Raw genomic sequence first — 17,126 nt, forward strand, 5'->3', positions numbered from 1 at the left:
CATATTTTATCAAAAACTCACAGAATAGTTCCATAATGTTAGACAACGAGCAATTATTTATAAGCTTTTTATAATTTTAAAATATGTGGTCACGGAATTAAAATAAAAATTTTACATACTAGCAAAACTCGATATACAGAATACTAAAGGTGACGCGTTTCGAAAACCGCTACTTCTCACGACTTTGACAACTAGTTGACGCTATCACTTGAAATAAACAAAACAAAGAAAAGGAAAACAATAAAGCATGTGTTTGTAAATATTCTAATAAAAATTATGCCCCACGAGTTAAATTACGACAGCGCGAATTTTAAAAATCCCTAAATGAGTTTTTTCACAGATGACACCGTGGCAAGAAAGTGTTTTGTGTTTGTATATACAATTTCTTACTTTCGCTTTCTTCTCCTCTGCACAAACAAGTAGTTTATCTTCCTTTTCATGTATTTTATCATTATTGGTTACAAAAAACATATTACTATATTATACCAAAAATAGAACTAAATATGTTTTATAATATCGTTGTAAACGAGGTATACAATTACAGGTTGAAAGCATACAAAGTTTTTTTTAGAACTTGAATGCAACACTGTACAACTAACTCGTTTGATGAAAACTGCTGGCTTTCTCACTTTAAGATTTTACTATAAAATTTCATTTCATTTATTTGTCGATGTAGATTTTAAATTAAAGCCCATTAAATACTTTCACATTAAGAGAGGTAACGGCACTGGGGCCTGAAATATGAAGTAAGAGTTGCATGTATCTAAAGCGACTAAGAGACTGTGACTTCGACCGCAACATTCCCGACCGGGAGGGAGATCTACAAATGGAGCAACACAGCAATCACAATCAATCGAAATTATTCATTTGTACGACCGTTGATTTTCGAGACGAATTAGAAGAGGTTTGTAACATGTACTTTGTAGTACAGTAGCAAAGTCAGAAATACATGTCACATTTGTTAAACTTCGGGAATAAAGTATAAATTGTGCACTTTATGAAGTAGAAATCAAAACATTTCGAAAGCAGCATATTTAAAATGCGGTTACGCATAAATATATACAATTAACATTTAGCCTTATATCTCCTTTTTTCTAAATTTCTTTACAGCGATTTGAACGTGCCTATATAAGCCTACAACAGCAAATCAATGGTCTCAATGAGAAGGATATGCATGACATTTTGTCCCAACTCGTATGTAAGGAGAAGCAGCATGAAGATATTTCAATAGGGTTTTTATACACAATGCTAACCGATCCTGTCACAGCACCAAAAGCTTATCGAGATTTAACACTTGTCGCTCGGGATGGAATGAACATGGTCGTTTCAAATTTAACGATGCTTGTGGCTGAAAAATATGGCAAATTAACGGAAATAGCACGCCGCCAACTCATATGGCTACTTCGCGAACTTGTCAAACATCAAGTGCTTTTAGTAGAAAATATTGTGTGGAATTGCCTTAGGCAAGCAGGTGGTGGTGACGTTTCAATCAAAAACATTTTTCTAGTTGAGGGTCTGCTCGATATATTCATCGAGTATCGGGCTTGGCTAGAATCACAGGCTTTTCTTGTACAAACAATAGTTTACAGCTACGTTCGGCTTATAGAAGACCATGCGAATCCCTCATTAACTGTGCTTCGACAAAAAGAAGTGAAGTTTATAATATCGTTAATTCGTGATCGGTTCCTGGACATTATACCTTTGGGTAGAGATTTTGTCAGGTATGTTGTACTGTTATCAATATATATTTCTCATACAAGGATGTTCCAACGTGAACAGAACTTTTTAAAAATAAGAGCACCAATAAATATTGGCAAAACAGATTTTTTATATTCAAAAAAAAATCAAATTGCGCGGTCGAATGAAAATAATGAAAAAAACGTTCCCAATAATTTTTTGCTCTTGCTGCTTTGTTTTTTTTTTCTTTCGCCGTGTGCATGTGGCTGTCAGCCCAGAATGAAACAAGGCGAATTCATTTTTTGTTTTCTACTTTGTCAAGACTTTTCTTTGACAATTAAACGTACAAAACATTGTGGTTGGTCTAGTGCCACCACCTTTAATGTATGCGCCTTGGTATTAGCTCTTATCTCGATTCTCATATCATGTATAAGTACTCAAAAAAATACACTGCAAAGATATTAACTCGGCTTCTATTCATGCTATGGAATTTGACTAAGTTAATGATATATATTTCCATCAATAATGGAACCCAGATATAAAGTCATGTTTACTTTGAAAAGCTTCTTGTATGTTTTTTTTTTTCACTATAAGCTAAATATTTAAGATTTAAGCGATTTACGTTAACTTATATGTGCATACAGCCTTTGCATTCATTTTAAAGAAGTATTAAAGTGTAAACCATTTTTTACAGGCTTTTACAAAATGTCGCGCGAGTACCCGAATTCGAACAGTTATGGCGCGACATTTTACATAACCCAGAAAGTCTACATCCAACATTTACAGGAATTTGGCAACTTTTGCAAACACGTACAAGTAGACGATTCTTGCAAAGTCGTTTAACTCCAGACATTGAACGTAAATTAACGTTCCTTGCTTCTACGGTTAAATTTGGCAATCAGAAACGTTACCAGGATTGGTTCCAGGATAAATATTTTGCAACTCCGGAATCTCACAGTTTGCGCTCAGATTTGATACGTTTTATAATAAATGTCATTCATCCTACAAATGATATGCTCTGTTCGGATATTATACCCCGATGGGCTATCATTGGATGGCTAATATCATCTTGTACAAACCCGATTGCATTGGCTAATGCCAAGCTTTCTCTTTTCTATGATTGGCTCTTTTTTGATCCAATTAAGGATAATATCATGAACATTGAACCGGGAATTTTAGTAATGTATCATTCAATACGAAATCATCCATTTGTAAGCAGTACACTATTGGATTTTCTTTGTCGTATAATGAAAAACTTTGACATACGGCACGAGGACAAAATACGCACAGGCGTGTATAATTCATTAAATAAGATTCTCGAAAAGCAGGTATGTATTTTGAAGGGACTAAACTTAAGAAAGAAACACATTTGACCCAATTATATTGTACTATATTGAAATATATTAGTTTTTATTTTTTTGTTTGGTTTTTCGATTTTGTTGATTCTGCACAGATAATCAAATAGTAATTCAATTGTACGTCGATTCTACCTTAATTCCATGACTAACATCAAAATTATATAATATATTTTTTATTTTATTTTATTTTTTTTTTATAGCGTAGCATATTTTTTACATTGCTTTTACGTCTATGCGACTAAACTGTATTTCTAACGTGTAAAGAATTATATATCATTCGAAAATTATTTTGATGCTAAAGGCAAGGCGAATTCATTAAAGGTGTTGGCACTAGGCCAACAGCAACGTTTCGCCCATTATAATGTCGCGTCAAAGTTGAAAACAAAAGTGATTTATTTATTTAAAACAAATTGCGCACTTTTTATTTTATTTATTTTAATATCTCTTTATTATATTTTTATAATATTATTTTTGGCGCTTATACCCTTTCTGGGTGTTTGGCTGTGCTCCACTTTTTATTTGTGGCGTGCATCTTGATGTTTTTCCACAAATGGAGGTACCCCACTGTTTTAAGCTGACTCCGAACGGCAGATATTTTTTATGATAAGCTTTTTCATATACGCTCGGAGATTTTCCATTGCTTCCGAGAGGCGACCGCTATTATAAAAGACTTTTTCTTCATTTTGGTGTTGCACGGAGATTCGAACATACGAACTCAGAATTCCGAAGTGTAGTCACGCACCAACCCATTCGGCTACGGCCGATTATTATTTTGCTTATTATATTATTAGGCAAGTAGAATCTATAAAACGTGGTAGCAGTATACCACAGCACATTTTCTTCCGACGGGTACATTCGGATGTCAGCACCAAATTAAATTACGAATCTTATTTACATACATTCACATGCCACTCTGATGTATAAAATGTTGTTGTTGGCCTAGTGCCACCTCCTTTAATGAATTCGCCTTGGCTGAAGGAACGAATTTATTGAAATTTCAAATTAGTTTAATTTACAAAAAAAAAATATCAATTTAAAAATGTCCCAAAGTATGCGTTTGTGTCTCCTAAATGTATGTTTTGATTTTAAAACTGAACTATGTTAACGCATTCACAGTTTAAGAATACTATTTAGATTAATATAATATTACTACAAGCAAGGATAAAGACAAAAGCAGAAATAAAATAAAAAGTACGTAAAGATAGAAACAAAATTGAAGGTAAATTTTAAAGCTTATATAAACACAATTGTGATGATGAATAAGTAGATAAGGAAAGGAAAAAAGATAAATTAGGGATGAAAGATAAATATAGGGATAAAAACAGGATAAAAATGGAGGTCAAGATAGAGATAGAGACAAAGATAAAGAGACGAGGATAAAGATCAAACTAGTAGAATTTCAACCACTACCCGCGCACTAGTCATAAAAATTGTGTGGAACATAAATCTTTAGATTACCCAATTTCTAAGTAAACATATATTCTTTGTATTATAACTAGAAAATGACCGACTATAATTTTTTAGGGCGAAGACTGACCGTAGTGAATATTGTTTTGAGTACAAAAAATGTATAGCGGTTTTTTTTTTTTTTTCTTAATTTAAATCTCAACTTTTTTTATTAATAAAAAAAGAAACAAAGGTACTTCGCTTAAATCACATAAATTTCAGTTAGTTCATATGTATTAAAAAATATGAAAAATCTAAAAAATATTTCAATTAATTGGTAGAAGCCTCACATACAATTCCTATAAATACATGCATATATGCCACAAGACTATGTAACAAATTTTAGTTTTTTTTTTTTAATTTGATGAATCTAAATTCTTAATCAATATCGCGTTGAACAGAAATAAAACGAAGCATTACTATTTATCCAGATAAGTTGGTTAAACGTATTCGTTTTATCGTTATATTTGAAGCTTTAACTACCAACTTAACATTTTTATGTAGACAATTTCCGTTACGTGTTTTTGATACTTAAGCAAGCATTTTGCTCGCTTAGCTGAAATGTTTCCACATTCCAAATTTCAAAGGCTTTTTGTTCTGTGACAAAGATTATCTCTAAATTGTGATATGGAGATAAACTTCTGATAAACTGCTACGATCATTTAGTAGTTTTGAATGCCAAAGTTCTTGTTGCTCTTTAATGTCACCTACGACCACATATTAACTCTTGGTAATTTTCTACCGGTCGACAAGAGACAGTTGTTATACAAAAATCAGCACAAAACTAGAAGATTACAGCCAAACATTTTATGCCGATTACACAGAGGATCACATAATAATGGTGCAGCTACTTTTTACACAGCTTTCATTGCATAGAAGGAAATACATATCTTCGGCAACATAAGAAAAACGTATCAAAAATCAATGCGAATTTTTACGTACTTTAAACTTGATCATCATTATATCAAAGTTGAGAGGGCTATAAACCTTCATATCCTATAAAAAGTTTCAAATTTTAATAAAAATTTGTTGAGTTTTTTTTTTAATTTTGTACAAAGTGTTAAACTTTGATTTTACCTATGGTTTTTGTTATAGTTTAACCTACATTTTTATAAAAAAAATACGTAAATAGTCAAAGCTTTGGTAAACTGTCGGCTTTTATTGTTAACACCTATATGCAAACATACAGTATTGGCCAAAACTATAACACCCTAGGAGGGTGTCGCATTTACAATATTACGATTGCTGATTTTCTCAAAACAATGACATCAGAAATATAAATATTTTGCATTTTATTTTTGTTTATATATTTACTTCGAATAAAACAGTATACTTGTGGCCAATTTTTTTTTTATTTTAACATAAAATAGTTTATAATAGTCAAAAATTCTGACTGCAGCACATCTTTTAGGCATTAGATATATTAAGCTATCAATAACATCCTTCAAACAGTTCGTATTTGAGCGAGCAGTTTTCCCTCCCTTTTCTGTCTTCGCTTGGTTGCCAATAAAAAACCTCTAGGTGAATTTTTAACAATGAAAAACTTCTCGTCTAAACTATCTACCTCTTGGTAGCGGCATAAAACAGTAGAATCCGTCATTTGCAGACCAATCATAAATTGAGGAAGATGCTCGGCATAAACGCCTGTCTGCAATTTATTTCCTAAAAAGTTCTTTCACATAATATCGCTACCTTCCGTTTCTCCATCTTTCATATATGTATCTCTGCTAAAACTATTCATATAAATATAACATTTTTGTTTGCAGGTCATTCCAAACTTACAGCCACTATTCGAGTCCCCGAAATTGGATCGAGAACTGCGTAATTTAATTCGTGAAAATTTCCGTGAATTCGTATTACCCACCCATACTGCGTCGCCAATGGTAACAATGCCACCGTTTAAAAAAGAAGCAGATCAGCGTCTACTGCACAGAGGGCAACCCTTTTTCGGTGGGCCATTGGCGCAACAGCATGAAATGCATCTACAAAATAATTTCCAACTCGGTTCTGCTGTGGCTGATCTAGCAGAAACCCAAGGCGTCGTTGATACAAGTGGCATTGGTAGTGTTGCCGCCAGTGGTGCACCTGTCATCGATGAAGATAATAAGTTGTCGATTATAGCGCCCGAAAGTAATGATATTGAAGCCGAAGCCGCCTTCAGTGAAGATGACGAAGATGTGGCGAAAGATACCAAGAATGAGGAGCTTACGGACGATGATGACGATCTGCCTTTATCGAAAGTACGATTAAAAGAGAAGCCAACACCGGAAAAGATAGATCTGCCCGCCTCCATTAGTGACACATTCGAAACATTCGTCACAAAACGCAACTCATTTACGTGGGAAGCTTTTTTGTCGGATTTTCGAACATTGCCCGCCTCAGCATTGGATGAAGCTCAATTGAATTATGTGATCTCGAATACGCATTTAATTTTACGCGAAACATTGCCACAACAAAATATCTTCACCGATAGTAAAACAGATGAAAAAAATTTGGCAAAGAGCATAAGCTATCCACTTTTCGGCCTGTTTCGTTTTCTCTACGAAAATGATGAGAAGAGCAAAAAACCGTTTCAAACATTGCTAGCAGAGATATGTGAGCGGATTCCGGAAATCGGTTACTTGCTACTCTATTTCATGAAGGTGCACGTTAAACTGCAGACACGTAAGAATAGCCAGCAAGCGGCTCAATTTAAAACGCCTATTTATCGTTTGCTGTGTGAGGCGAGTGGTGAAAAGGTAGACGATTGTCTAGCACGGGACTTAGATTTGTTAGAAAAGGAAAGTACAGCGATATTCCTTTGGTTATTGCCAGACATTTATCGCGAGTTTAAAAGTACAGCCATAAACAATAGCGAGTTGCTGCGAATTACATTGAGGTGTATTGATGCGAAGAACTTGCGTGACCTGATATATTATGTGGCGCAGGGAAAACTGACACTCTTTAAACAAGATGGACTGATAGACTGCTTGCGAGAAAGCTTGGTTTATGAAACTTTTGAGCAGTTGAGTCTGTGGCAGTTAGTGCAAGCGCATGATGTCCCGCTTAAATGTTTACAGGTAATTTAATTTGTTACTTATTTTAAGCGAAAATTCTCTTTGGAAGGGTATTAAATTCTGGAAAATAGCTGAGGGTTTCACATCAAGTTAGACAGTTCGGGCGGGATATTGGTTATCGTCATTTACAAGGTAAAGAGAGACGTATGAGCTTCCTTTCTTAGTAATTGCCCGTTGTTATACCAACTGCGTAAGTGTCTAGATTGCATGAGACTCTAGTGATGGGTGCATGTATTATTCATAGGCCTCGCTTATTTATATTATAGGATATAGCATGCATCAGGACTCTCGTTAAAACATTCATTATTAGTATCTGAAGTATATCAAGATGCCTTATGGCGAAATTCCCGATTTAAATTTTTCCATAGATTTAATCTATGACTTCATCCATACATTTAGACAATTCTCAAGTACTCTTTTTCAACTTTCTGTGTTTGATGTTAATATAACTTGAAGCATATCTTGGTGTAGCGCTAGAGAGCTCGTGCTATGAGCATTTTGCCGACCGCGAGAAGCTATTTAAAATTGAAGAATGCTTACCATAGTTTTTTCAAAATATTATTTTTGTATAAAACTACAAAAGTTTAATGTTTTTTCCTCATTCTGTCCTTATTAAATAATATAAACTCGAGAAAACTATTGTTAGAGAAAAAAACAAATCGCACTCTAACTTTAAAGGTCTTACCATCAAGGTCGACAATAGCTCGATAAGAGATTTGCAGTGTACAGTTACAGTTTTTAACTTAACTATAAAAGCCCAATACTAAATAAAAATTAAATTTGGGTGTTTCAAGCGCGACGGTGGGTTTCGAACCCGAGCTCTACCGAATGGTAGTCACACACAAACCCATTCGGCTACGGCGGCCGCTGCTTATTTGCATTATTTATTTAAAATATACTACTGAGTTGATTCGGGAGGTCGCAGAGATCTGCTTGTGCTTGTGAAAGAGATAACGTGTTTTCTGTGCAGTAGACGTCAAAACGAAGTTGCTCCGGTTACACCGACCAAACAACTGTCCCACGACAGTCGGCTCTACGTAACCGGAACGATCCGGCTTTATTGCCTCCATTATCATTTTTCTTTTCCAGCATAAAATTCGAGCTTACAACTCAATTTTATTTATTTCTAAAATTTTAAAACTAAACTTGCATATTTTAGGATATTTTACCTGAGCTTGAATCTTCAAGTCATCCAGAAGCGCTCAGTTATATGCTCTTATGGCTTAAAAACGAGGAACCTACGAATGAACTAATACGTCTTTTGCTGAGTAGAGAGACAAAATCTCGGGGCGATCCATTTGTTACTTCGGCATTGCGGTAAGCAAACTTGTATATACATATAAATCTTTGGAACTGTATGTATAATTATGTGTTTCAATATATCAAATAAAAGCTTCTGGTGTCAACGGGGCGAGGAAAAATTATCAGAAATCATAGCATCACTGCTCACGTCAAAGTATCCCAGTTCATCTCCGAACAAGCGAAAAAGGCTAACTAAAGGTAGTTCAGCAATGAGTGGTTTACCCTCCGCCGATCAGGTATTATATACATATGAAAATTATAAAAAAGCTTTAAATATAACATTTGCCTTTCCCTTAACTTGAGGTGTTGAGTCACCTGGAACATTATCGACGAAGTTGCAGGCATGGTACAGGCACAGGGCTGTACGTTTACGATACTATGCAACGCGCACTACAGGCGGCGTATACGCATAGCAATGAAAGCACAAAAGTAAGTTGACATATTTGTTAAAAAATTTTTAATAACCGGAAACGTGACTTATTCAAACTCAGACAGGTTCTGGAGTACGAGTGAAAGTGAATATGAAAATTTACCTGAATACAAGTGATTTTGAAAAACGAATTATTTTTTAATTTCTTAATTCATTTTGGATTCACTTTGATGAAATGAGCTTTACAGCTGACGACTGTCTATTTAAACAAAACATATTTTTTTTCATAAAAAAACTTTATTTTAATCAGAGTTCATAATAGCATTTAACAATAAAAAATCACCAGAATATTACTAGAGCGCACACAAAAATAGTATCAGCCGCGACACCTCTTTTACGAGGCTGGAAACTTTAAGCGCGTGTAAATAATTTTTCAATATCGGTATCATTTTTAATTATAATAATTGTCTCAAAGTAACAAATTATACAATCAAAATTAAAACATGCTTTAAACGAATTGTATTACGTTAGATATGAGGATTGACTGTGTTTTGCAAGCCTATATTGAATTATAATTTACTTCTCCAGTAATCAGTATTGTTCCCTTCCTTCCCTAATATCACCAAAAATATAGCATTACTTTCTTTAGGCGCTTCCGTTCGCTACCGTTTGTACCATTTTTTGTACATTGTTTTCGTTGTGATCAGTTTTGTTTTATCATTTGTTTTAAAAATGGCTCAATTTTTTTTCATATTTTCACTGTAATTCATCCACATCTAATCTTTTTTTCATCCAGTCTTTTTTTGAATTGTTTAAAAAAATTTAGTATGAATGTTTAGGTCCATAGAAGCGTCAAAATTATTAATGTGTCGGCCAGTGATTGGTCAACCAGAACAAGTTTCAGCCTAAATATCGAAATTCTCAAATGCCCCTAAATACAGGGTCCAGCACTCGAAGAGTAACCAACTTTAGACCGCTTGCGCAGTTGATGCACGGGCATCAGCTGTCTGTTAGTTGGCTAAATGACAGTCCAGGGTATTGCTTACATGCATACGCGTGGAAGCATTTTGCCGAGGGTAAACGCGAAAAAAATCAGTAATGAATTTCAAACGTAATAGTGTGATAAATTATATTTGACTGGAAAATCACAACCAGCGATTGTTCGTGAGCTCGAGGATCTTAAAGTAAATAAATTTTGTGTTTATCGCAAAATGACTCGTGGCAATGATACTCGTAGCATCGCGAAAAAAGCGAAGAAGCGACTTGAGCGAAATCCCCGACGAAGTGCCAATCAAATGGCGAAAGAGCGAAAAATATCTGACCGTAGCATCCGCCGCATACTGAATAATTATCTCAAAGTCAAGCCCTACAAGAGTCAAAAGGTGTCGTCCACACAATGACTCAAATTCCCAAGACGCGAATCCGATGGACTATTCTCTTTGGACCATTTTGGAGAACAAGGTCCGAACTAAAAGATTCTCCAACCTCGAGGCGCTTAAAAAAGCTATTGTCCGCGAGTGGGTCAAAATACCTGCAACTCACATTCGGGCAGCTTTTGCGATTCGTTTCTGGACGGCCTCAAGGCCATAGTCAAGGCAAAAGGTGGTCATATCGAGCAAAAGTAAATTGATTCTTAATTTTGTATTATTTACTTTGAATTAAATAAAAGTAAATGTTTACTTTGAATTGAATGAACATAATTTTCCAAACTAAATTTATGGCCTTTTTAATTGGTTACACTTGGAGTGCAGGACTCTGCATAAAAATTCTTTTTCAGCAACTTGGTATAATTAATTTTGTTGGCACGGGAGTCCAGTATGTTTTTTGAGACCAGCGCTCGTGTATTGCTAAAATGTATTCAATATTAATTTATTTTTACCACCCTACATTTATATCATAATATATAAAATACTTTGTGCGATGATGACTTTTTTTTAATATTTACAATGCAACTAATTTCTTCTATTTTCTATGTTGTAATATTTTAGAAGCAATACAGTGATTTATTTGCACTGGCGGCCGAAGACGAAACTACAGCCGTGGGGAGACGTGGTGGAAGTGGGCGTGGTAGAAAACAGCCTACCAGTAAAAAGGATACAAACAATCATAGTACGAGCAATAAGAAAAATTCAGATCCAGTTAAAACCATTTACTCATCAGATGAAGAATCAAGCGAAGTATGTTACTAAAAATTATTAATATACAATATAAAACTGTAATTTTGTAATTTTTTCAGGAGGATTGGCCGAAGCAGAAGATCTCACAAGCCAAGAAGCGAAAAAAAACTATCAACGATTCTGACTGACAGTACCAAGGGTTTTATTGTTATGAAGTAGATCCATATAGTAATGAGAAAGATTTTTCTAATTAAATTGTTTAAATAAACTAAAAAAATACAAATAAAAAGATATAAATAAGAATTAAAAAGAATAAGGCCAATGTAGATGTTTCAAGTGTTGAAATGTTCACGTTATATTTTTTTATTTTTCATCGAAAATAAAAGTAAAGTCTAAAAAATTACAATAAGTAAACATATGTAAAGGTGCGATAAACACTGAAACAATAAAAATGATTGTACATCTTTTTGATCCAAATTACCACCATGCAATACTATTACAAATGCATTTGTATTTTTGAATACCATTCTTACACATGTGCAAAATGTATGTATATTATACGTAATTTTTTATTAAGAATTTTATGAGTTCGCCTTGTGTTATGAGTACTATTTTATGTAGTTCTAATACTACTTCAATCGTAGAAGTTAATTTATGTTTTGATTGCCTTTAGGTAGACTGTTTGTTTACTATCTATCAACCTGTAAGTATTTTCCTAAACCAGTAATATCACCGACAGTGATGAACAAATGAAGAAATAAAGCTATATTCGTACAGTTGATCGTACATACATACATACATATATATTATATATTTTTTTTTATTTACAGTGTGTTCATAGATTAAATAATAAAGACAATGGATAAAATTCGTGTTAAAACTTCAAATGTTGGCAGCATTCACTGAATAAGTCAATAATTTAATTTGTTAATAACATTTTTGTTGCGATCACGCAGTCCATCTACTTTAGAACCGATGCATGGTGTGCGTTTCTTGCGTGAATATGATCGTAAACAACGTTGTTCCGTTGGCGATTGATTAACTGTAATTTATAGGATTTTATGAATAAAAAAATGTTTATTTTTTCAAAATTAAAAATAACAAAAAGATTGTGCCATGAAAAGTAATGCCAATTACGCACACTTGAGGAAACCAGTAACTCGGTGCCTAAAGTCTAGACAAAATAAAATGCGGTAGAGGTCGCGTATATCGCACATTTCCCTATACAAGTGACTCGGTTACTGTAACACTCAAACAGCTATGATTCTATAAATCTCATGTTTTGATACAATTTTTATATTTTTCTGTATATGTGTGAGTTTTATGTATATTTTTCATGAAGTTTTCTACCTAAATAAAAAAATAAATAGCTTCTGTTAGGGGTTTGGCCGGGCTCCTCCTCCTATTTGTTGTGCGCATCTTGATGTTTTCCACAAATGGAGGGACCTACAGTTTTAAGCCGACTCCGAATGGCAAATGGTTTTTATGAGTAGCTTTTTCATGGCAGGAATACACTCGGAGGTTTACCATTGCGTGCCGAGGGTAACCGCTATTAGAAAAAACGTTTTCTTCATTTTGGTGTTTCCTGCACGTAACCGTATATATCTTTGAATTTTGGTATTCCTTCGTAATCGTAAGCAACTATGAAATACTTTACATCTGTTTTGATATTTGCGATACAAATTTTAATATTAGAAATGAACAACGAAAAATTAATTGACTTAGTGGAAAAATTATCGTATTTTATGACAAAATGCAAATGTCTACTTCAAAATCAGCTGTTAGGGTTACGTTTACCGCACGACTGGTTTAAGTTTAACACGTCCCCGCCGGCGCTGTTATTCATGGTCTTCGCCCACAGACGGCAACGTTTACATCTTTTCGCTCTATCGGAAGCGATTGCAGGTTATATAAAACGAAATTTTTTCATAAGGGTAGTCGTTTATGGCTTCTCATCTCATAGGTACCGTCTAATAAAGTACCATTGGTGGTACACGCCGTCCCATGAAGCAATCTTGTGCGGGCCACCGCTGGTACACGCCGCCTCATGAAGCAATCTTGTGCGAGCCACCGGTGGTACGCGCCGCCCCATGAAGCAGACTTGAGCGAGCCACCGGTGGTACGCGCCGGCGTGAACGTGTTAAATAGCCGGTACAACAGCGGCAGCTACGATCAGTCAATTATACGTTTACACGACAGTCGGTTCTACGTTACCGAAACGACCCGGATTTATATCCGGCCAAGGACTGTCACTCCAGCAGCATTCCCCGTATGTGAATATGGGGAATGTTTATGCTGCTACAACAACAACCTCACTCAATTATATTCCACGATATCCGGTTCTACGTTACCGAAACGTCCCGGATTTATATCCGGCCAAGGACTGTTACTCCAGCAGCATTCACCGTATGTAAGTAAGGGGAATGCTTATGCTGCTACAACAACAACAAGAACATCATTCAATTAAAGGGATACAGGGCTAGTTCACTGGGGCGGCAACCCTTGGTCGGGAAAAACCCGACTCATTCCGGTAACGTAGAACCGGCTACCTAGACAAAACAGACAGACCACTCCAGGATCGGACAGTTTACAGACAGGCCATAAACGACATTCAGCGGGAGACCCTTACCACCTTCTTAAGCTCCCGACCTCCGAATGCCGTTATTGGAGTCCAACCACCACCAATTGCAGACGAAGAGCTCCAACTTCCCCGAGAGTCCCGCGTAACCTTGGCACAATTACGTTCTGGATACTGTAGCAGGTTGAAATCCAGAATCGACCCCGACATACTAAGCATATGTCCGGCATGTGAAGGCACCCCGCACGACACTAACTACCTTTTCACATGCCCCATCAAACCCACTCATCTAACACCTCTCTCCCTCTGGACCCAACCCGACGAAACAGCTAGTTTCCTGGGCCTACCGTTAGATGAGCTAGACGAAGACGACCGGAGATTACACTACACTGACAGGGCAAAGGTACTGCTACAACATCATTCAATTAAAATTTTGTAAAATTTCTTATGAAAGAGCATAAGCCATAAGCGAACAATAATTTGGGAAAATTAACGTACGAGTATAGGCTTTGGGAATCACTGATTTTGAGTCACAAAAATAGGCACTCATACCATTTTCTGGTTCTTACCTCTATCATTTTGTTCATATTGCTTGATCAGCTTTTTAGCTTCACGCAACTTTCGCAGCAATATCTCATTCTTTCGTTTTTCAATGTTCAACTCTTGATTGAGTTGGGATTTGGACTTCGATTCCATCGAGCTCAGTATACTAGATGAAAAAAATGATAATTTTAAAAATATTTAGTAATTCTAAGTTTATACTTACGGATGATTAAAAATAGATGTGGAAGATGGGCGTTGTTCCGGATCCGGATGTGTCATAAGTTTGATGAGCTCATTGAATTCTGCACTCAATGTAGGTATATTTGGCACCTCACCGTTACGAAGTTTCTGCCACATCGGTCCATTTTTAGGTAAAGGCCCACCTCCTGCAGCTTCATATAATGTCATACCAAGTGAAAATATATCTGCTTTAAAGAGATCACTAAATTTTTCCTGAAGTATTTCGTAGGGTAGATAACGACAATCGCCTTCTTCAACATTTGGCTCTTTTATTGATGTCACATGACCAAGATCACCAATTTTATATGTTGTAATACATTCTGTATTGCCGAGCTCTTCATATATTCCATCCATGCCATCTTCATAATACTCTTTTGTCAGCGGTAGTGAAGTGGATTTATGTAATGAGGGCATTTTAGTGAGGAAAATATTACCCGACTTCAAGTCCATATGCACCAAATCATTAGAATGTATGTAACGCAAACCTTCTGCCACATGAAGTAAGAGAATTTTTAATTCGGATTCAACAAGAAAACGTTTTTGAATAAGAGATTGTAAACTGCCCCCATTACAATATTCATTCTGTATAAGCATATGATTATCTTCTGCCCAAGCAGAGTAGTACCGTACTACATTGTCATGTTTACCCAAAACCGCATGTGCCCATACTTCGTTCAAAGCTCGTTTTCTGAAAAGAAATATTAAAGTAGTTAATTTTAACCACGAATTCTCAAATTAAATAAAAATATTTATGTAAATAACCATTGGTGGATACAATAGGACTCACTTTTGTTTACTAAAAATTTATTATTTCAAATAAAATTATTTATAACTTACTATTACTATTAGGGAATATTTTTTTGGCGATTAGTCAAATAGATTTTTGTGAAAGCTAAAATCATGAACATGTTTCAAGCTATTTGAATAGAACTACCTCTTAATATATAGGAATGATGTATTCCAAAAATGTTGAAGTTTAATAAAATTTAATAAAAAAAATTTATCTATATCATCATACCATAACCATTATTTCAGATATTTAAAACTTGATCGAAAAATATAAAAAATATTTACACATGGTTCTATGAAACTTACTCAAAGAAACTGCCTGCCACTGGCTTTATGCTTTTTTTAATGGCATATATACAACCATCCAATCGATTAAGGCATTGATAAACTAAACCGAATTCTCCTATTCCTGAAACAAAAATTGGAAATTATTTTCATTTCACAAAGCGCGAAATATTTTCTAACCTATTAGTGAAATTTCTAAAAATTCCTTTTGGTAACGACTGATGTTAGTATCTTGTAAAGCTAGTCTCTTAGGTGCTTGCAGCACTTCCGTATTTCCATCTCCTTCATTATCTATTTCATCATCATCCTCGCTGTTTAAAAACATTTGCACCGACTGATTGCTTAAATTATCTCGTCCAAATTGAGTTCGGCAACGTTTTTTGTTTCGCGCTAAAAAGCCTAAAAATATACATTTTATATTTATATCAAATATAATAAAAAATATCAACTTACTATCAGGTGTAAAAGGATTAACATTCGCAGTCTGAGGTTGGAAATTGTCTAAAACTCGATTGTGTAACGGCAGCGATCTTGGTCGCTCAATTATTTCGTTTTTAGTTGCACCGTCTGCCGCCACCGCTCCAGACAAATGATTTCTTGATTTTTGAAGAATAGTTTTTGGAGTGGCGGGGGTGTCAAAAAGTCTCAGTGCTCGCACCTTACGGTATGGAGGAGAAACTGATACCGGAACAGCTGCAGATGAGCGTGTCTGTATTAGGCTGGAACGTTTATGTTGTTCTTCATCAATATGTGGAGATGCGAAACGCAGTTTCCGTGGTTGAATATTAAAGACTGGGGAAGGTGAACGCATCTCGACGCTTGAGTTTAATTCAATCTGATCCTGCGAACTATCGGCGTCATTTTTCCTTTCTGGTTGAAGCTTATGAAATGCTTCCATTTCGAGCACTTGTTGAGAACGAAAGAAGCACTAGTTTGCTAAACCTTTTTACTTTCCTCAAAACACTTCGAATAAAATAATATCGCAAGAAATTCAATAAATAAAGTTATTCGACATTTATCGAAGTAAACCGAAATTGAACTTAAATCAATGTCTTTAAGTTGGCTGCTCTTCACAAATCAATTTCTGACCGTCGGAATTTTAACAAAGAGAACAGATATGTTTCTTTCAGAGATGCATTCAGTAATATTGTAGAGGACTAAACGTACGTTCACATATGCAGTAATTAGAAATAAATTCACAAAATTAACACGTTCCCTGTCCCACTACAAAAATGCAAAATTGACCGACAAGTCCAACAGAGTTTTTTGAATAATTTGTTTGTTTTTTGTAGTCATATGATAGCTTTAGTAATAATAATAATTAACAAAAAAAAAAAAAAACGGATGTAGGGTATTTCTACCTGA

General features: G+C 35.0%; 2 protein-coding genes across 2 annotated transcripts; one reads left to right on the forward strand and one right to left on the reverse strand.

Annotated features, from left to right (window-relative positions):
• The first annotated feature begins 579 nt into the window (after positions 1-579).
• LOC128862733 (integrator complex subunit 3 homolog) lies at positions 580-12,130 on the forward strand. Its single transcript, XM_054101422.1, has 9 exons — positions 580-904; positions 1,111-1,721; positions 2,372-3,005; positions 6,248-7,540; positions 8,697-8,854; positions 8,931-9,075; positions 9,143-9,268; positions 11,198-11,386; positions 11,446-12,130. Exons 1-9 carry the CDS (start codon positions 758-760, stop codon positions 11,512-11,514), a joined length of 3,372 nt encoding a protein of 1,123 aa, XP_053957397.1. The 5' UTR covers positions 580-757; the 3' UTR covers positions 11,515-12,130.
• On the reverse strand, positions 12,099-16,834 carry LOC128862734 (wee1-like protein kinase). Its single transcript, XM_054101423.1, has 6 exons — positions 16,215-16,834; positions 15,942-16,160; positions 15,783-15,885; positions 14,671-15,375; positions 14,474-14,613; positions 12,099-12,368 (listed from the first exon to the last, which is right to left on the reverse strand). Exons 1-6 carry the CDS (start codon positions 16,657-16,659, stop codon positions 12,238-12,240), a joined length of 1,743 nt encoding a protein of 580 aa, XP_053957398.1. The 5' UTR covers positions 16,660-16,834; the 3' UTR covers positions 12,099-12,237.
• Positions 16,835-17,126: the final 292 nt, after the last annotated feature.

This window comes from Anastrepha ludens, chromosome 5 (assembly GCF_028408465.1).
Source record: "Anastrepha ludens isolate Willacy chromosome 5, idAnaLude1.1, whole genome shotgun sequence".
NCBI classification, from domain to species: Eukaryota; Metazoa; Arthropoda; class Insecta; order Diptera; family Tephritidae; genus Anastrepha; species Anastrepha ludens.